The 21,669-nt window shown below is 42.1% G+C and overlaps 1 protein-coding gene across 2 annotated transcripts in view; it reads right to left on the bottom strand.

Moving 5' to 3' along the window:
• sardh (sarcosine dehydrogenase) overlaps positions 1-21,288 on the bottom strand; it is a 59,951-nt gene extending 38,663 nt beyond the window's left edge. Inside the window, exons 1-5 of one of the 2 annotated variants that reach the window (XM_060908949.1) lie at positions 21,076-21,288; positions 17,210-17,536; positions 8,641-8,819; positions 7,538-7,717; positions 3,913-4,036 (exon numbers count right to left, since the gene is read on the bottom strand). In XM_060908949.1, coding sequence (XP_060764932.1) covers positions 3,913-4,036; positions 7,538-7,717; positions 8,641-8,819; positions 17,210-17,531 — 805 coding nt within the window. In that variant the 5' untranslated portion in view covers positions 17,532-17,536; positions 21,076-21,288. The remainder of the gene's footprint in view (positions 1-3,912; positions 4,037-7,537; positions 7,718-8,640; positions 8,820-17,209; positions 17,537-21,075) is intronic. The other variant, XM_060908948.1, reaches the window with a different exon arrangement.
• Positions 21,289-21,669: the final 381 nt, after the last annotated feature.

The following is a 21,669-nucleotide window of genomic DNA, read 5'->3' as shown; positions in this document are numbered from 1 at the left end:
GCTGCTTTGTCACCTAGCAGTGTGACCAGACTTGTGTGCCTAAGCAGCTGGCTTGCAGAGTCAGCAAAATAGAAGCTGTGTCTAACTCCATTATTCCCAAATTAAGGCCAATCTGTTGTTGCTGTTCAGATTAACTGGTCTAATTTAACCTGTTGCTTGATTTTGAATTAGGCCAGTGTTCTATGAAGAGTGTGATCGAGTTGGTTTTGGAATGGACTTTGCAGTTCTAAAATACTTTTGTAAAGTGAGATGTCAGTATGCTGTAGCACTGTGATAGGACACTAAATGTCTTTATTGAAGTCCAACTGCAATTTATTTTTCTTTGCACAGCACTGTGAGGTCCTATAGGCTGTGACTGAATACAACTCCAGCACAATTGAAGTTTTAGTTCGTTTTTATTTTCTTTTGTCGCACATGTCTGAACTGAGACACAGTAGTATGTGACTACATGTTTTATATTTGAGACTGCAGCTCCCTAATCCATCACACAATCCAATTTTGTGTTTTGTATGTTCAGTACTGCCTAGTATGTGAGTGAATGAACTCCCTTACCATTTTCTCTTGTCCCAGCAGTTTTTAACAAGTACTTTTAGCATAAAATGTGTTCACCATTTAATTTGTAACATTTCACTTTAAAAGCCTCATTTCATTTACATAGATTTAAAAAAGTGCGATTAATCACGATTAACTATATGAAATTCTGAGATTAATCGCAATTAAATTTTTTAATCGTTTGACAACCCTACTTGGGAGTGTCATCAGCAACGATGGAGGGGCAAGCAAGGACGTCGAGGCTCGCATAGGAAAGGCTAAGGCTGCGTTTACCCAGCTAAAACCAGTCTGTAGGGCCAGGAACATCTCCATCAAAACCAAACTACGAATCCTCGAATCCAACGTGAAGTCCATCCTGTTATATGGCTGTGAAACGTGGGGCATGACAACTCAACATCACTAAAACTCCAAACCTTCATCAACTCAAGACTACGCTACATCCTTCGAATCTGGTGGCCCAGGAAGGTCAGTAATCAAGACCTACTAGAGAGAACAGGCCAAGAACCAGTAGAAGTTACCATCAGGAGAAGAAAATGGAGATGGATAGGCCAGACCCTACGAAAGCTCTCTGCATCAATCAACAGAGCCGCCCTTGAGTGGAACCCTCAAGGGAAGAGAAGGTGGGGAAGGCCGTGGCTGTCTTGGAGGAGGGGTGTCAACAAGGACTTAACTAGAGCCAACACCTCATGGCAAGAGGTGAGGAAGACCGCATGTGACCGGAAGCGGTGGAGGCACTTCACTGAAGCCCTATGCTCTCGGATGGACGAAGAGGATTAATTGTTGTAATTGTAATTGGAAGGACAGTAGTTCAAACACTTGACCAATCAGAGACAAAGCAGATGGAAGACATTTAAATTTGTTTAATTTTTGAATCTGGAGTGAAACAAGTGCATGAGATGAACTTTGCGCTTTAGAGGCCGCTTTCTCAGAGGCCAGATGCAGCTTTTTATACACAGTTCAGGTCTGAACCAGCGCGGCTCTCCATCTCGTGGTGAGATCACCATCCACAATTGTAAGCCAGGAGCGCTCTCTTCTGGTCATGCAATAAAATACATGCACAAACACTGAGCACTAAACGAACTCCAGGTAAATTTATCTTCAGACTCCTCTCACTTTTTCAGATCATCTCACATCCACAGACTCAATCAGCGCTCATCTGTCTCACAATCAGGAGTCTGATATACAGTCATAACAGTGATCCATCCTGTAGGTCAGTCAGTCACTCCCCCCCCCCGGTCCGATCTCGCCCAACCCGGAGGGGGTCTGATGTTGGATTTATTAAGGGAATTATGGATTTATTGAGGAATTTAATGCATCAAGATTTCTTTTTGTTTATTGTCATTATTAAAATGCTTTTAATTTATTACTAGGCATTTTGTTCTGGGTTTTGTGGATCTACTATTTATCATATTTAGTTTATTTCAGAAATCTAATTCACAAAGCGTCCAGCATGCGAATGCACCGTCCAATCAGAGCAACTCAACAGAAAACAATTCAATAAATACGTCAATTATTTTAATTATAAAATTCTTAATAAATGTTCAGGTAAATGATTCAATAAAGTATTTGTTCATTTATTGATTCGTAGAAATCCTAACATCTATTTTTTTTAAATGTTTATGAATATATATTAAAAGGTTATTTTGATGGATTGGATGCGAAATAAATGTTTTAATTTTTTTAAAAGCACAGGAAAGTGAATGGAAAATGGCTTCCAAAGTTAGCCTGGGCCCGCCTATCCTAAGCGTGACGCAACACGAGGGCCTGTTGTGAGCTTAGTCTGGCAAGGCAGGCTATCTCCAGCTCTTCCAAGCTCCCGAAAAATCGGGAGCCAATCAACTTTGAGCATCTCCAACGGCCCTGGGTAGAGGCGTGTTCAAGGCACTGACGTAGTAGAACTGCGACCGGAAGCCATAGATTGTTTACAGGATCTATGCCGGAAGCGCTTCATTCACATCACGAACATGGAGCAGCGGCAAGCCTTTAACACAGCGGTAGATGCTGTATTGAAAGCATTCAACGGGAAGTTCTCATTGAAAACGGAGCAAAGAGCAGCCCTGGAGGTATTTATTGAAAGGAAGGACGTTTTCGCCTTGCTCCCGACCGGCTTCGGTAAGAGTTTAATCTACCAGTTAGCCCCGTTGCGTCGCATACGTCAGAGGAAAGAGTGATGTGATTGGTTTAAGCTTCGTCACAGCCTTTTCTGGCTTCGACCAGCAGCAAACTGAGGCATTTCAGGGAGGCGGGTCAACCACGGGCTCTGGGAAACGGTTGGGCTTAATATCTTTGCCAGACCAAATGCTCACAGAGCTTTGAAGTCGCGTTAGCCAGACTATTCCAAAGTAGCTTAAAGGTTCTGACTGTAAAGTTGAATTCTGGGTAAAATGTTCCATTTCTATTGCCGTTGGAGTTCCGAGATGTTTCACTACCCCCCCCCACACACACACACACACACACACAGCATATCCTGTGTGTAAATGTTTGAGATAAAAAGTGTCCCGCATTTTACAATTACGGAGATCACCGAAGCAAGTGAGCAACAATATCATGTGACCACCGTGGGGCGTGTCTGATCTCCTTTTAACTAAAACAAGTCGGTGTGGGCAAACATGGCGGACTCAGCCCTCCCTCCAGCGGAAAAGAAAAGGAAAGGAAAGCCTGCCTAGTGAGTGCAACTGCAAGATACAGCGAGGTTAGAGAGGTGACGTGTCATTTTTCTGGACAGATAACTAAATAATTCTAGCTAGCACTTAGCTATCTTAGCATTAGAATGCATGAGCTTGACTCCACAGTAGTGAGTTTGGAGTTACACACCTAATGTTTTGATCTTACAGAGAAAGAAACGAGAACACAAAAAGCAGGAACAGAGAAAAGATATAAATATTCGTCTTGTTTGTTTCACAGATCTATTTGTAAACATCAGCCGCAAATGACATCCCTGCGACTCAAAACTCTCTGAGGCCGATGCAGAGTCACGATGTTTTCTTGGTGGCATCGCCATCTTGGTGTGATGCAGTTCTATAGTTATGCTCATTAGTTAAAGCTCCTGCTTCGCGTTTGGCCGTTTCCGTAGAGCCGTACTGTTTACCTCAAGAGGGAAGTAAACTGTCCCAAAATGGAGAAAAGCAACCCTCAGGATATCAAAATGATCACATCCTGTTCGTCCACATGATATTGTTCTTGCGAGACAGAGGAAAATGCCATGTACAATAACAATAATAATAATTTTCAGATGACTTTGCAGTTGGCACCTTTAACGTATTTCCTAATAAACTTTAACTAAGCTTTAAATAAAAAGTTCAAGCTGAGTGAAGTGTAAATGCAGTGAGAGAAGGAACGCGTGTGTGGTGTGACAGAAACCTGCGCAGTTCACCACACAGGGGGTCTCAATCGTCCCAAATTCTGTTTCCACTGCCTTCACTCTCCTCACACCCATGTGGTCCGTCTTCACCTGGATGCCCGTCACGGGACAGTTCTCGATCACCTGCAGTCAGGAAGAATAATCAGGTCATCGCACGTTAAATTAATAATTAACTGTGTTCTGTCTGGAATATCTCACACACCCAAAAAAATCTAATAAAATCTGTTAACTGTGTTGAGCTTCACCATATAAACTCATACTGTAACACTTATGGAAGGAGTCTCCAGTTTCAGCGCTTGGTGACGTCTCAGTCACATGACAAACTGCTTTTTTTTTTTTTTATATATCTTGTCTCATGGACGTTCCACAACATGAAATGTAACTATAAAAACTGATAAAATATAAAAAAACAGTATTTACATTAGGGCTGTGCGATATATCGAATATACTCGATACATCGCCGAAAATTCTGTGTGCGATACATAAAATTATTATATCGTAACTATCGAGTATTTTATGGTCATCTTCCGACTTGCATTTGTTTAAAACATTTTCCGGTGGTTTTCTCCCTGTCCCTCAGGCAGTTACATGAGAGGCTGCCTAAGGGGAAAGAAAACAATAACGTCACGCACTCGCCAACCAATCCCGGGCGACATCTCGGTGCTGAAAGGAACTTCCGGGAAGAGTTTCTAGTTTTGGTTGTGTTGCCAGATTGGGCGGTTTCCCGCCCAATTGGGCGGTTTTAAGTGCATTTTGGCAGGTTTTGAACATATTTTGGGCTGGAAAACGTCAGCAGTATCTGGCAACACTGCCGGCGGGAAGATTTCCTAGTTCCGGTTTACAGCGCTGACTCAGTTCGTGCAATCGCTGGTGCTGCATAGGCTACCGTGTAAGCTCTGTCAATTTCAGCGACAAATTAAAAATGGAAGTGGACGAATTGGTTCCTAAAATAACTAGTAAGGTTTTTTTGGATATCGCGAGGAGGACGTGGAACAGCAAATGCCAGTTTGTAAAGTGTGCAAAAAAACTCTGTCATCACGAAAGGCAGCAGCACGACAAATATGTTCCATCACCTGAAACTCACCCGGTACAGTATGAAGAGTCTCTGAAACTCCAAACTACTTGCCCACGAGCTAAAACCCCCCACGAGCTAAACAAATGACCATAGCGGCCTCGTTCTCCAAAGCCACCCATATGAGAAACCGAGTCAGAGATGGAGAGCTATAACGGATGCGATCACTAACTTCATTGCCGAAGACATGATCCCAGTTAGTATAGTGGAAAAACCAGGCTTCCAAAAATTACTAAACACACTCGATCCCAAACATGAGTTGCCTGGTCGCAGACATTTTACAGAGAAGGCAACACCGGAATTCTACACATCTGAGAGGCGGAGCCAGAAAACATTCAGTTCAAAAGTGTGCGAAGAGAAAAATGATGTTTTGCAGATCTCTCTCTTCTCTCCCTCAATCTCTCTCTCTATTGTGAATGTTCCAGTGGTTCTCAGTAGTCAGGTTAATAGCTTGGAGATCTATTTTTAAAAATAATTTAATGAAAGAGCACTTTTCTTATTTAGGCCGAATGTCTTTCTCAGTGTTGAGCTGCACTTTATAGGTTTGAGCTCTGAGCAGCTCTGTATTGTGTTGCCCCTTTGTTGAAATTTTCAAGATTGTTTTTGCAGTTTGTGCCACAGCTTTGTTGAATAAAAATAGTCTTATTTCAACTCAATTGTGATTAATCACCAACATGAAAATGTAAAATGTGTTGTTGAAAACCACCTGTAAAGTTAACCAAGAATGTTATTTAATCTGCAGGGATTGTAGTGAAAACAGTAAAGAGTAAAAGTTAGATTTCATGGGGTCCTTTAGAGGGGATTTAAATATATCGAGATATATATCGTATATCGTGAAATGGAGAAAATGTATCGGGATATTCATTTTTTCCCATATCGCACAGCCCTAATTTACATTCATCTTTTTTAATAAATAAACTGTAATCATTGGCACTCAGTATTTTACTAATAATAACATTAATTCCTCAAAAAAAAAAAATAGAATGACATTTAATAAAAACTGTTTTAACTGGGCGATATCACTGAAAAATTATGATAAAATCTTTCAGTCGATAGTGATAGATTTTAATGACCTAACCAGGAGAAAAAAGGTTTACATTTAACCACTTTAACTTCATTACTTTTTGTAGAGTAAATTTTAGTGTCATACTGTTTTGTAAATTTTCCTTTTCACGGAGTGCTGCCTCTTCAAGGACTAATGACTTAGAACATTCTGTACCAAAACATGTTCATCTTATGCTCGTTACGTGCGTAGCAGATGTGCATGCAAGCCAGTGATTAGAAGAGAACCAATCAGCTTGAGAGCTGATCACGCTCCTGGAGCACAATCAGGGCATGTAATGCAATAGATGTCTCTTTATCTCGTAAAGAGTATATATAGATTTGAGAAGAAAGGGACGGTATGAGTGGTGTGCCGAACTTTCATCACTATTTGTCCGTTTCTGCAATAAACCTTCTTTGATTTGCAAAAGGACGAGGCTGGTGTTTGTCATTTTATCACGACACTTTTATCAACACTTTCTCCATTGAGACTTTACTGGCAGGGTCACTAACAGGTGTGTTAACTAATGGGTACTGAAGTTTATTTGCCGACCCGTTTTAGTGAACAAGTGTGAAGAAGGAGAATGTTCTGGGAGTGATAGATAAATAAGAATATGTACTTATTGAGTGAGGAGGGCCGGACAGGAAAATATTTGGCTCGAGGTCATGCCGTACGGACCGAGCGCAGGCGCTCGGTCCGTACGGCATGACCTCGAGCCAAATATTTTCCCGTCCGGCCCTCCTGCTCACTCAATAAGTACGTATTCTCATACAACCTTATTATTATTATTAGGCAGCACGGTGGTGTAGTGGCTACCGCTGTCGCCTCACAGCAAGAAGGTCCGGGTTCAAGCCCCGTGGCCGGCGAGGGCCTTTCTGTGCGGAGTTTGCATGTTCTCCCCGTGTCCGCGTGGGTTTCCTCCGGGTGCTCCGGTTTCCCCCACAGTCCAAAGACATGCAGGTTAGGTTAACTGGTGACTCTAAATTGAGCGTAGGTGTGAATGTGAGTGTGAATGGTTGTCTGTGTCTATGTGTCAGCCCTGTGATGACCTGGCGACTTGTCCAGGGTGAACCCCGCCTTTCGCCCGTAGTCAGCTGGGATAGGCTCCAGCTCGCCTGCGACCCTGTAGAACAGGATAAAGCGGCTACAGATAATGAGATGAGATTATTATTATTATTATTATAAATCTGCATGAACAGAGAGCTTTCACACTAGACAATTAATCAGTATGCACATTACGTGTTACCATCAACATTACCATGACAACATGGAGCGCCTGAGCCCAGTCAGCACATTCAGCTTCGTAACAGCGCTTTTTTCTCGCCTAGACATTAACGCTGTGTGTACACTTGATCGTTAGTTTGTGTGTCGGTCAAAAAAACAAAACAAAAATTAAAAAACACGACATTGTAAATAAAACTATCAAACAGCTTTCTTATTGCGAGTGATGAAGTGTTTAATCGACTGTAAATATCCGAACAGAACCCAAGAGAGAACCGTTCTGTGGTACCGTGGCTCCGCGGGCACTAGCTGCTCTGGACAGGGTGGTACAGGTACCAGCAGGGTCCATAGTTCCATCTTTGGGGACGTACAGAGTCCCGTAGAGATCCTTCACATTCATCAGGGGGTAGAGCTCTTTGGTTTCTGCAGGCGAGAGCACATACGACTCGATCCCATACACTTTCCCCAACTGAAAACCAGAAAAGAACCAATACAATTCATAAATAAAGCTACGTATAAAATTAGTTATTAACGAACGCACACAGATGTGCATCTGGAGATCTGTAGCTATACAATATAAAAATTGTGATCTCACAGTGAAGTGTGACTTTCTTTCACTGTGGTATGGGTGTTGGTTTGAGCCAGATGGAGCATAAAAGGTTTGAGTATTTCAGAAACTGCTGATCTCCTGGGGTTTCCACACACAACAGTCTCTAGAGTTCACACAGAATGGTGCAGAAAACAAACAACAACCTTCGAGTGAGTGAGCGACAGTTCTGTGGGTGGAAACAAACACCTTGTTGATAAGAGGGTCAGAGGGAAATGGACAGATTCAAGGTGGTTCGAGCTTTTTTTTTTTTTGCCAGGAAGGATATAGTAACTCATATAATCACTTTTTACAACCGTGGTGAGCAGAAAAGCATCTCAGCGTGAAACAGCAGAACAGAACACCACATTGGGTTCCACTCCTGCAGCCAAGAACAGGGATCTTAGACTCAACACGTTCCTATTAAAGTGGCCAGGGAGTGTATAAAATGAAAAATGTGAACATCAGTCAACAAACTGCTCCAGAAGTTCCTGAAGAACTGCCACAAAACCTAGCTGAACATGACAGGGTAGTGTTATTACATCATAAAATAAAAAGAGCCAATCAGGTTCCTGTATGCGAACGAGTGTGGGCGGGGCTGGCTGCATTTACCGAGCTGCGATTCATCTGAACGTTCGTTTTCACTAAACAAAATGATCAGGTAAATATGGTTGATACGGATTTACAAACAAAGCAAACAGAGGAAACAAATTTTAGTCACAGATTGTGTTCTCGGCTCAAACAGATGGGATTAGAACACCTCATGGTTATTCAGGAGCTGAGGATTTTGACTCAGCGTGACGTACCGACATGAGGCGCTTGTACTCGTCCAGTCTTTGCTTGTTGGAGGCAATAAACAGGCCTCCGTTCTGGATCCAGCCCGTCTCCAGGCCCGTCTCCTCCTCCAGCTCCGAGCTCACGACGTTCCTCGTGTGGGCCAAAAGCTCCACCTCTGTATCACTGGGCCTCAACTGCCACAATAAACCTGAGAGACAGACAGGAGAAGAGTGAGACAGGTCATAGTGTTCTATCCATAACTGAGTGAGTCGTACTGAACCAAGTTTACTTTCTTGTAGTGGGCGGAGCTGATTATTAAAATGTCTCTCATTAAAGCGGCTTTTCCACCAAAACTTCAGTAACATAGTGACTTTCTGACAAAGTTCATTTCTCATCTCATTTTTCTGATGAAGCAAGTTTTTTTCAGACTCAGTTATTTATTCACTTTTCCACAACAGTGCATTCTTGTCACTGATTTTTTTTTTTTTTTTTGCATTCATATCCATCATCACATTCCAAACGTCATCCTCTTCACTCCACCTTTTCCCAGTCAACCGTTTGGATTTGGACACACGTTCTAATTCACTTTATTTTTATTAATATTAAATATTTTACATTTTAGATTCTTCAAAGTCACCACCTTCTGCTTTGATGACCTTTCACACTCTTGGTGTTCTCTCACCCAGCTTCATGAGCCAGTCACCTGGAACAGGGTTCCAAGAGTCCTGAAGGAGTTCCCATCCACGCTGATTACTTTGTTGGCTGCTTTTCTTTCACCCTGTGGTCCAATTCATCCCAAACCATCTCGCTTGGGTTTAGTTCAGGTGATTGTGGAAGCCAGATCATCTGATACAGCTCTCCTTTGCGTTCCTTCTTGGTTAAATCACCCTTACAGAGCCTGGAGGTGTGGTTTGGGTCATTGTCCTGCTGAAAAACAGATGATGGTTCCATGAAGCGTAAACAGATGTGATGGCATGTCACTGCAGAACGCTGTGGTAGTTTGTGATGTTGGTGAGGTGCCTTCAGTTTTGAATAAATCACCAACAGCGTCACCAGTAAAGCAATCACCACACCATCACACCTCCTCCTCCATGCTTCACTTCATTGTGGGAACCACATGCAGATTCCATCCATTCCTCTTTTCTTCATCTCACAAAGACATGATGGTTAGAACCAAAAATCTTTGGATTCTACCACAGTTCAGATTTCCACTGGTCTAATGTCCATCCCTTGTGTTTCTCAGCCAAAGTACTTTTCTTCTTCCTTCTTCTTCAGTAGTGGTTTCTTTGCAGCAATTCAACCATGAATACCTGATTCACGTGATCTCCTCTGAACAGATGTTGAGATGTGTCCAATACTTGAACTTTGTAAAGCGTTCATGTCGGCTCTAATCTGACGTGACGGTAATTAGAACCTTCTGAGGCTGGTGACTCCAATGAACTTGCGTTACAGTCACGTTATATTTATATTCACGTATGTTTGTGAAATGTTACTGTACCGTTTCAAATGTCAAATTTACCGCTAACTGGAGCGATGCTAGGTTCCTGTCTTTTCTTTTAGTTTCTGTACATTTTTTCGATTACGTTCATTATGTCTTATATTAAATATAGTTCGTTTTTTTTTCTTTTTTATCAGACATCTAGTTTTTGGGTTTGTTTACCTGACATGTTTCGACGTACGACTGTCGTCTTCCTCAGAGTGTCACCGGATGTTAATTGGTGACGCATCTTTTATCAGCTGATGTTTCTGAAGGCGTGGCCTTCCTGTCTGGATTGACAGGTCGGTCACGCCTTCTACTATATTTAATATAAGACATAATGAACGTAATCGAAAGATTAAGAATAAGTTACGGAGACGAAAGCATCAAGGAGTTTCGCCGCCTAGAGAGATTGACGCGAAAACGGGCACGCTACAGGAATCACCTGAGATTCAATCTGCGCTGCCGGGATGAGGAAGTCGTACCGGCCAGCCTGAACATCAAGAACCCGATTCCAACCAGAAACGCGGAAAAGATGATCAAGAAAGTGCGGATGACTCTGGTAAAAGAACGGATACGGTGCACAACTGACAAATTAAATAACATCAACAGCGAACTACATAGGGAGACGGAAACTTTCAAACGCCGGTTTCCCCAGAACAAGGAAATGGAAATAGCAATACACGGACACTTGGCAGACATACACGAGCAGGAATTCACCAAGACAAAAACCCGACAAATCCGAAAACTGGACAAACTCATCGCACAGAAAAAGAAGGCAGAACCGGAGCACGCACACATCAACGAAAAATGGATTCATAACATATCAAGGTACAAACTCTCACAAGCAGAACGCAGTATATTAGCAAAAGGACTCAACTACGCTGTCACACCGAACAACATACCACACGACGAATTCATTCTGGCAACTGAATTAGCATGTGAGAAAATACAGGATCAGGGACAAAAAGCAGCACCAAGAAACACAATAGCTGGTATATTGAAAACGGCCAAACCACCACCCAGTAACATCACAAAACAGGAAGCCAAAGCCATGAGAACATTAGCAAAAAATAAAGATATCACAATCCTCCCAGCAGATAAAGGCAGAACAACAGTTATTATGGACACTGATGAATATGAACAGAAAATGATTGATTTACTCAGCGACAACGCATTTGAAATATTAAAAAAGACCCAACAGAAGACAAGAAAAAGAAACTTAAAGCACTACTCAAACCACTACTCGATGAAAATAAAATAGATAAGCAGGCATACAATCATTTAGTACCCACAGCCAACGTCATCCCCAGGATTTACGGCACACCAAAGATACACAAACCAGGAACACCATTACGCCCCATAGTAGATAGCATTGGTTCAGTCACTTACAACTTATCAAAAGCACTCACCGAAATAATTAAACCATTACTAGGACTCACAGACCAACACTGCAAAAACTCAAAACAACTGGCAGAAGAACTAAAAAATATAAAAATGCAGCAAGACGAAGTTTTCATATCACACGACGTCATATCTCTGTTCACCAGAACACCCACGGAAGCCACCATACAGATAGTACAAGACAAATTAAAAACAGACAGGACGCTCAAGAAATGCACAAACCTCACTGTACAAGACATCACTCAGCTCCTTCAATTCATCGCCACGTCCACATACTTTCAGTTCAGGAACACAATTTACAGACAGAAGGAAGGTTTCGCCATGGGAGACCCACTATCAGCCATCATGTGCGGCTTTTTCATGGAAGATCTGGAGCAGAAAGCACTCACTACAATACCAGCGGAATACAGGCCAACACTCTGGAAACGTTACGTGGATGACATACTAGAAAAAGTGAAGAGGGGACACACTCAACAACTCACCGACCATCTCAACACCATAGACAATACCGGCAATATAAAATTCACGCATGAAGAAGAAACGGAGCAGTCAATAGCATTTTTGGACTTAAAAATACATCACACAGAAGATGGGGATATCAAAATAAAAGTACACAGAAAACCCACACATACCGACCAATATTTAAACTGGACTTCCGAACACCCCATAATGCACAAAATATCCGTAGTTAGAACATTACATGAACGCACAGCAATAATTACAGATCCACAGGACAAAGAACAGGAGCAACAACATATACAACACGCACTGAAGGCATGTCAATATCCACAATGGGCAATATCCAAAGGGGCGGAACAGGTCAAGAACAACAAAACACAGAAGAAAGAGAAAAAACAAACCAACAAACAAGAACACAGGGGAGTAGTGACATTACCATACATCAGAGGAATAACGGAACGCATTCAAAGAGCAATGAGGAAATATAACATTAACACACCTGTCAAACCACACACAACACTCCGTCAGATCCTGGTTCATCCCAAAGACAGAATACATCCGGACAACAGATGCAACACCATATATGAGATTCCATGCCAATTATGCAATAAAACTTACACTGGGGAGACAGGAAGGAGTTTCAACACAAGAAAAAATGAACATAAGAAAGAGTGCGAAAAGGAGACAGCTACAAGACAAACCCGAACAATAAAAGAAAAGGCACAACAGGAAAATTATAAGTCAGCTATAACAGATCACTGTAAAAGGGAAAATCATATTATGGACTGGGGGAATGCCAGAGTCATCCGCACAGAAGATGATAAACATCAGCGCTGGATCAGGGAGGCCATGGAGATCCGTAAGCGAAGCCCAAGGACCATCAACCGGGATGAGGGAGCGTACATGCTCTCCCACACCTGGAGTGCCATCTTGCAGGAGACAAACAGACAGTAGAAGGCGTGACCGACCTGTCAATCCAGACAGGAAGGCCACGCCTTCAGAAACATCAGCTGATAAAAGATGCGTCACCAATTAACATCCGGTGACACTCTGAGGAAGACGACAGTCGTACGTCGAAACATGTCAGGTAAACAAACCTAAAAACTAGATGTCTGATAAAAAAGAAAAAGAAAAAAAAACTAACTAGTTTCTGTACAATTCAGTTGTTTATCACCAGTGTTTGAAAACACTAACTCATGAGTGGGGGAAATTTGTATCACACAAACCTCATTACAATAAACTTGTGTCGTGTTCATTCACTGATACTGACGCACACAAACCTGTTTCATAAGCAAAGCATTTCTCCCACAGCGACTCATTAAAGGGGAACTGAAGGCAAATCATCATCATCAAAATTCTATTTATCTCATTTTATTAAATACAGGAATGCATGTTTGATAGCTATTTTGTCGCTGCTATAGCAAGTTATGAGTGTTTGAAATATGCTGTGCAATATATATCAGTCCGTATGTCAAAGCAATGGGTGTAAACGAGATTCGTTGAGACCTGTGGGAGACATCGTAGGATGGAAGTAAAACGTACAGCGGAAATCAAAGTGACCAACATCTCTCTGGAATTTTTGGATATAAAGTCAATATTTTGAAATTTACATGCCTTCTGGTGCATTCCCAGCCAATAAATTACAGACCGTTTGTTTCCCTGTAAAATACTCTCAATGTGTATGAAATTTCCCTCCAGATGTGTGTGCTTGGCTTTCTCAGTTCCCCTCTGTAGTACACTGCCTGGCTCTGTAACACAACTACATACGCTACAGTGTGATCACGTGGCCGGCTCAGCCAATCAGAGCGCGAGAATCGATCAACAAATATGGAGTCACTTCCGGTCACGCTAGACCCAAATCAAAGACAATATCGTGGTGGAATAATTGGATTTACAGCAAATTCTGGGCAGCAGAGACGATATAAAATCACTTGAACATTGAAAGGCAAGGTTTTTTTTTTTTTGCTCCTGAGATTGAGGGCGCTTTCACACCGCTAGTTCGATTATTTGGTCCACACCAGGCAGTAAAATTGTTACATTGTAGCATACAGCCTGCGTGTGGTCTGCGTTCACACATGCAAACGAACCAAATTGGTCTGAATGACATTTTGTCATCTTCCGGTGGAAATAAGCGCCAATTTGGACTTTCACAATGGAGCGACACGTTCGCACACTGTTTCTTGCGCGGGTCCTTGCTTTTTACATCATCAACATTACCCATTTCTGGCAAAATATCCAGTTCCGGAATGAGTCGCAGCTGCAGCTGGAGAACAATCTTCGGATATACTGGATTCGCCGAAGGCGTATAGCGCGTCATTTCAGGCAGAGGAGACGCGCCATTTTCACCAATGCTGTCCTGCTGATGATGAGACAAGCACCTTTCCAAAGACCCACAAGGTAGGCTAGAGTCTGTTCGCCTGACAAGCCAGCCGGCTTTTACTGTAGAATCTGTTCTGCTGTAGGTTAATACAGGGCAATCTGAATTTCCCACTGACAGAATGCTGACAGAGCTGGAGCACGCGCGTGTGCCTGATGCCGCTGTTTACAGGACGTTATAATGATCACATTGTGTAGATGCTCACATCATTATCTTTATAGTTATAAAAATAGTTACTATTCTTAGTGTGGGCAGCCTTTTACATTATATCCAGTGTAGACACGCCCCACTTTTCAATGAAAAAAATGTGCATATTATACACAGGTTTTAACAGTAGCCTATGTTGTAATAACACAGGAATGGGTTTAAACGTTTTGTTGTTAAATAATAATAATAATAATAATAATAATAATAATAATAATAGTTATTATTGTTAATAACAACAATAATAATAAATAACAATAATCAAATGCAGAGGCTGTAATTCAATATGTTATAATGAATGAATAGTTCGTTTAGACCTGAGTTGGTCCAGGTTCACCTTCTCACCAGAGGGACCGCACCAGAGGTTGACATTTGGTGCGGAATCAAGCGGACTGAGACCACCCCTTTTTGGAGGTCCCGGTCCGCTTGATTTAGTGCGCACCCAAGTGCGATTGATGCTTTCACACCGACGAAAACGAACCGAACTAAGAGCTTTTGGTTCGAATGGACTGTTTAGTGCGCACCAACTGCTGTTGGTGTGAAAGCACCCTGAGTAGCTGGTGTAGACCGTCTGTGTAGGTGCAGAAAACCACTGGTTGCCGGCGCTTGTGGACATCTCTGCTTTATAGAATGATTTTTGTTGATTTTCTGGAATATGAACACTACATTTATCTAACGTGTCTAAATTTTATAACTTGCTACAATTATCTAGTCCAGGGGTTTTCAAAGCATGAGAGAGTCAGCCCCCCCTCAGAGAGCAAATAAACAACAGCGCCCCCTCACAATTTTTGTGTTGCTATACTTAATGTTCCATTCGTATTTTAAAAAAAAAAGGTTGTTGTGCACATTATTTTTTTCTTTTACACATTTTAAACATCTGTGCTTTTTAAAACATCTTTTTTTTACACATTTTAAACATCTCATAGCATCATTAGTTAGCACCTCTTGGCAGACAACACACTGTGGCAGTGGAGCATCTTCAGATCCAGTCCATGAAAATCCAAACTTTAAATAATCGTGGTCATACTTCCTTCTTTTTCCAGTCCCCCCAGGATTCCGCGGGCCTTTTTTGTGATTGTTGCAGGCTAAAATGTCTGATGTTGCGGGGGGGTTTTCCAAAAAATTGCGATGAAAGTTGCGGTGTTTAGGTTTTTGTTGCGATTACATTGCGGGAGGAAGTGAAAGTTGCGAGAAATTGTTGCAATTTTCTCTTTTTGTAATTGAAATTGAGTGATATGTTAAATATTAAGTTATTACTGAAAAACTATTGATTAAAAAAAAAAACAGACACTGAGAAATGGTCCTATAAACAACTTTACCAATATAAAAAGATTACCAGGACTACAGAAATGCAGAAAAATAGGCTTTACTTATCCAAATGCTCCTGTTGGTTCAAAAGTTAAAGTGCAGAGAACCTCACAGCACAACATGAAGTTACCTTAAAATATAATATAAATGCCTCAGCTTTCATGTAAGAAAAAAACTATTAATACTAGTACTGTGTGCAGGCAGTCTCTCCTGAAGACTAAATTAAACAATAATTATAAACTAATAAAATAAATGGCTCAGGCTTCATAGAAGAAAAAAAACAATTTGAACAGAATCTCACAGTATGATGCTGAAGCTGCCTAAACAATGGAAAAGAAAATACCATTTTGGCAAAAATGTTGGCATCCATTAATTTCTTGTATTAAGTAAAAAAAAATAAAGTGCACACAGTCCTTCACTGTAAACATAACACACTTTCAGTAACAGAATTTAAGCCTACATAAACACTGACTCGCACATGCAGTGTTGCCAGATACTGCTGACGTTTTCCAGCTCAAAATATGTTCAAAACCCGCCAAAATGCACTTGAAACCGCCCAATCTGGCAACACTGCGCGCATGCTGCTTCTCTTGAACGTATACACGGAAGTAAGGCGGAAGGTAGTTTGTCGACGTCACCTCAAGACGACGCCAACGATTGGTCAAATTTGTGGGAAGGCTGCGGTGATTGGATATAATTGCAAACACCGCCCTGAATTCGCGGGGATTGGTTGAATTTGCAAATTGCAACATCGCGAAATCCTGGAGGCTCTGTTTTTTTGCTTGGCCCAGACTCTGTCTCCTCACTCACTGTAGCTTTAGGTACTAAAAATCGATCCATTTTGTCTCTGGCAAAAGCTAGCTGAAATTCGCTAAATGTCCACAATAGTAACTTATTCTGGTTCATGTTTCCTCACGTTACGCCCCCCCTGAAGAACTCTGGCGCCCCCCAGGGGAGGCGCGCCCCACACTTTGAAAAGCCCTGATCTAGACCAATTATTCATGCACAGAGAGCTAACGCTACTTAACATTAACTAAACTATATGCAAATTTAAAATACAAACTTGTTTCACTTTTAATGAATGCTAGTGTTCAGGGAGGTAAACGTTACTTGATTTACAGAAAATGAACCTACGTTATCTGGATTAAACAACAAATTATTAGCGCTGCAGTGTTTCAGCTTGTTATGGTTTGTTCTAGCTGAAGGACGTTATAACAGCATGTCTGACAGATTGAGTAATAATTCCACATATTTGCTGAAAAGAATTCATGTTTTGACAGCTAGAACCGTCAGGGTTCTTCAGTTTTGCCTGTTTTTAATAGTAAAGAGAACCTGAAATACTAATCCCAATGTTGTCTTGTGTGTGTACCTGCGGTGTGCCACGTCGTCCCCGCTGTCAGTCTGTCCCTCTCCAGCAGCACCACATTGGTCACGCCCATCTTACACAGGTGATAGAGCGTCTGACATCCCAGACTGCCGCCTCCAATCACTACAGCATCTGCGGATCGGGGCAGAAGTTTGGTGGGTCCGTGAACTCCGTCCTCCTGTTTCAGGGTCTTGGCATAGGGGACGCTTTTCTCTGTGGTGTGTTCAGTCTGGACGCTGTAGCAGCGAGCAGCAGGACAGTAAAGCGACCTTAACGATTGGCGATATGCCACCGCCCTCCACACTGCGCTCCCCAAGAAGGCCATGACCCCTGTAACGACACAGACCTCAAATCAGAACCAAACACTGTATGAGCACAGGCTCGGAAAAGTCACTGGGGTGCACATATGATACAATCATATCCCAGCTCCTGCGTGAAATTATTGCTTGAAGCTAGAGCAAAACGTGTTTATCCTCATGTGTTTGAGTGTATTTAATAATAACAGGACATAAGAAAATTTACTTTAAATTAAATAAATTAAACTGCTCTTTGTGTTTTATTTTAATACAGTGGTCTTAAAGGAACAGTCCACCGTACTTCCATAATGAAATGTGCTCTTATCTGAATTGAGACGAGCTGCTCCGTACCTGTCCGAGCTTTGCGCGACCTCCCAGTCAGTCAGACGCGCGGTCACTCCTGTTAGCAATGTAGCTAGGCTCAGCATGGCCAATGGTATTTTTTGGGGCTGTAGTTAGATGCGACCAAACTCTTCCGCGTTTTTCCTGTTTACATAGGTTTATATGACCAGTGACATGAAACAAAGTTCAGTTACACAAATTGAAACGTGGCGATTTTCTATGCTATGGAAAGTGCGCACTATAATGACAGGCGTACTAACACCTTCTGCGCGCTTCGGCAGCGCATTGATATCTGAGCTCCGTATCAATGCGCTGCCGAAGCGCGCAGAAGGTGTTAGTACGCCTGTCATTATAGTGCGCACTTTCCATAGCATAGAAAATCGCCACGTTTCAATTTGTGTAACTGAACTTTGTTTCATGTCACTGGTCATATAAACCTATGTAAACAGGAAAAACGCGGAAGAGTTTGGTCGCATCTAACTACAGCCCCAAAAAATACCATTGGCCATGCTGAGCCTAGCTACATTGCTAACAGGAGTGACAGCGCGTCTGACTGACTGGGAGGTCGCGCAAAGCTCAGAGAGGTACGGAGCAGCTCGTCTCAATTCAGATAAGAGCATATTTCATTATGGAAGTACGGTGGACTGTTCCTTTAAATACGATGACTGCTTCCTGAAACATTCAAATTCTTAGTGAACAAATCCACAACTGAACTATCAGAGAATAAATCAGAACAGATCAGACTCGTTCATAATCATTCATGCTTGTTCATACAGAACATCGAAGAAAAAAAGTGCAAGCACAACGACGCTGCTTTTTACTGAAACAGTAGAACGTTAATCAGGACGAACTCTGAATGCAGGGTTTCGTTGTGTGTTGAACTTTAACGCACATTGAGTTCAATAAAAATCCATTAACTATTAACACATGATACTTTGGCTCCATAAAGATAGCAATAATAAAATAATGGCAATTAATCGAGAGCAAAATCCTGGCGAAGACTGAATCGAGTGTAATTCCCAGGAAATTACTGGGACGTGAATGTGTGAATTGATGCTGAAATATTACTAAGAAAAAGAATCATCTTTATAACCATCAGGAAGTTGGAACCAGTACAGAAGCACCTGTGGGCTATTCATGGTGAGGATGAGCTCATAAACCTTTTAACGGGCAAGTTCAACCAAATCTGTGGAAAAATCACTAAACATCATTAAACTGGAACTTCATGGGAAACATGAATGCTTAATTCGAATAGGATTTACACCGTGTGAGCTCAGGGGTCATAATATTCATCACACTGTACAATAACGTTTCGGTTGAACTCGATAACAGACTGATAGCTGTCAGATTCTATGATGAAGATCCTCTAACGGTAGACCTGTGATTGCCTGCTCTCTCTCTCTCTCTCTCTTTGCATCATGATCATTGTATCAGTATTACAAGGGTGGTTTTTTTAATCTTTCCTGCCTTTTGTCTTTGCCTTTTTATTTCAATTACCCCTGTTCTATTTTTTTTATATCCCTTATTTCTTGTTCAGTCTGTTATTTCTGTAGCCAGGGGTGGGGGTAAACGATGGATACTTTGAAGAATCTAAAAGAGCTTTGGATAGTTTCTGTTTATTGTTACAGTTAAAGTGAGTTTTATTGAAAAAATTATAAACCATTAAAGCAGAATGACCATCATAACTACATATGCTTTTTGATCAACTTTGTTAATCACTTTCCTTTCATTGAACTAGTAAATACATCGGAATAAAAAGGTTATGGTCAGGACGAGTTGAAAATCGCACCACTGTGCCGACTGGACGAGTCGAACCCTGCAGTGTGTGTAAAAATCAAACACACTAGTGATTGCTCACAATCTGTATATTTCAGTTTCTTCTATAGCTACTTTTGTCTTTGCTAAATTCTTCTATCTTAGCTGTTCAAGCACCAAAGCAAATTCCTTGGATGTGAGAACAGACTCGGCAATAAATGTGATTCTGACGAAAACTCGGAAGGGAAAAAAAAAGAAAGAAAAAGATTCGCTATGGGGCGGCATGGTGGTGTAGTGGTTAGCGCTGTTGCCTCACAGCAAGAAGGTCCTGGGTTCGAGCCCCGGGGCCGGCGAGGGCCTTTCTGTGTGGAGTTTGCATGTTCTCCCCGTGTCCGCGTGGGTTTCCTCCAGGTGCTCCGGTTTCCCCCACAGTCCAAAGACATGCAGGTTAGGTTAACTGGTGACTCTAAATTGAGCGTAGGTGTGAATGTGAGTGTGAATGGTTGTCTGTGTCTATGTGTCAGCCCTGTGATGACCTGGCGACTTGTCCAGGGTGTACCCCGCCTTTCACCCGTAGTCATCTGGGATAGGATCCAGCTCGCCTGCGACCCTGTAGAAGGATAAAGCGGCTACAGATAATGAGATGAGATGAGAAGATTCGCTATGACAAGTTCAAGGCGACTTAATCATCAGATCATCCAGTAACAAAGCATCGAGGCGAAATGAGAAGCAGCATGTTGAAGTTTATCGGTCTGATTTCCCCGATCATTTTTTTTTCCCAAATATGAAACTCAGAATGCACCATTTTATACTATTCCCCCCCCCAAAAAAATTTTTTTTCTGGGGGGAGGAGCCCTGCCTGGACCCCCCTGGTAGAGCACGACTGTCACAATCTGATCTAACACTTTTCATTCTCTGGGGGTGAAAAGTCTGCTACCGTACCTGCGTGACCATAACACACACTGTTCGTTTACAACAAGAACAGTTTCAGAACTTTCTGATTGCACCTCATGTAAACCAGCCTTACAGTCACCTGCAAAATCGAGTAGCTCTGTTCTGCTTGGGGGAGGAGCTGAGGGAGGAGCTAATTTCCAGGCCAGAAAAATACAAAAACAGGAGTTTGAAAGAAATTGAAGAGATTCATTGTGTCATGTCAGTGTTTCAGAGTTTCAGCACTGCTGTTAGAACAACTTCACATCTGCAACACAACTCCAAACCAGCTGCTGATTTCATAAATAAATAAATAAATAAATAAATAAATAAAACTCAGCAAACTTCATATCCTGCATTTCCTCCGACCAGCGCGCGCACTTCACTGCACCGTGGTTTCCCTTAGAACACTGCACAGTAACACACACACACACACACACACACACAGTAACACACCACTGCACAGTAACACACACACACACAGTAACACACCACTGCACAGTAACACACACACACACACACACACACACACACAGTAACACGCACCCGAAGAGAGTGTCTGAGGGTGTTAAAGCTGCTCTCCGATACTTTAGCGACACCCAGAACTCACCGCGCTCAGGGATTTTAATCCTGCAGAGTCGCCTCAGTGTCACAAAATGTCGCCTGTGTTCAAATTTCAAACAGCTGTGTGTGTGCAAGCATGCAGCCTCAAGATAGTGTGTGCACTTAGTGTGTGTGTGTGTGGGGGGGGGGGGTTGCAGGCCAAGCAACGTTCAGAAACACACACACGCCCTCAACTGGCTACTGCACAGCCAGCGGGGTGCGTCTCAAATCAACATCTGGTTCCCTTCAGAGTGAGATAGTGAAGAACTGAAGTGGTACACCGGCGGCCCCGCCCACAGTCACAGGAGGAAAAGGAAACTTTAGTAAAACATCACTGCAGTATTACTAAAACAAACATTCTAAAAGATTTAGAGCATACTTAGCTATATATTTTATTAATACAAAAAATCCCCACCCTCTAAAGTCCACGTTAAAAATATTGTTGCAGATCCTATCACCTTTCTGAACATATTAACTTTATTTATTAGCTATTTATACATTTCAGACATCCAATTAAACCCATGCTAATTTGCATGA

This window comes from Neoarius graeffei, chromosome 25 (genome assembly GCF_027579695.1).
Source record: "Neoarius graeffei isolate fNeoGra1 chromosome 25, fNeoGra1.pri, whole genome shotgun sequence".
Lineage (NCBI taxonomy): Eukaryota > Metazoa > Chordata > Actinopteri > Siluriformes > Ariidae > Neoarius > Neoarius graeffei.
This window is presented reverse-complemented; position numbering and strand designations above follow the sequence as displayed.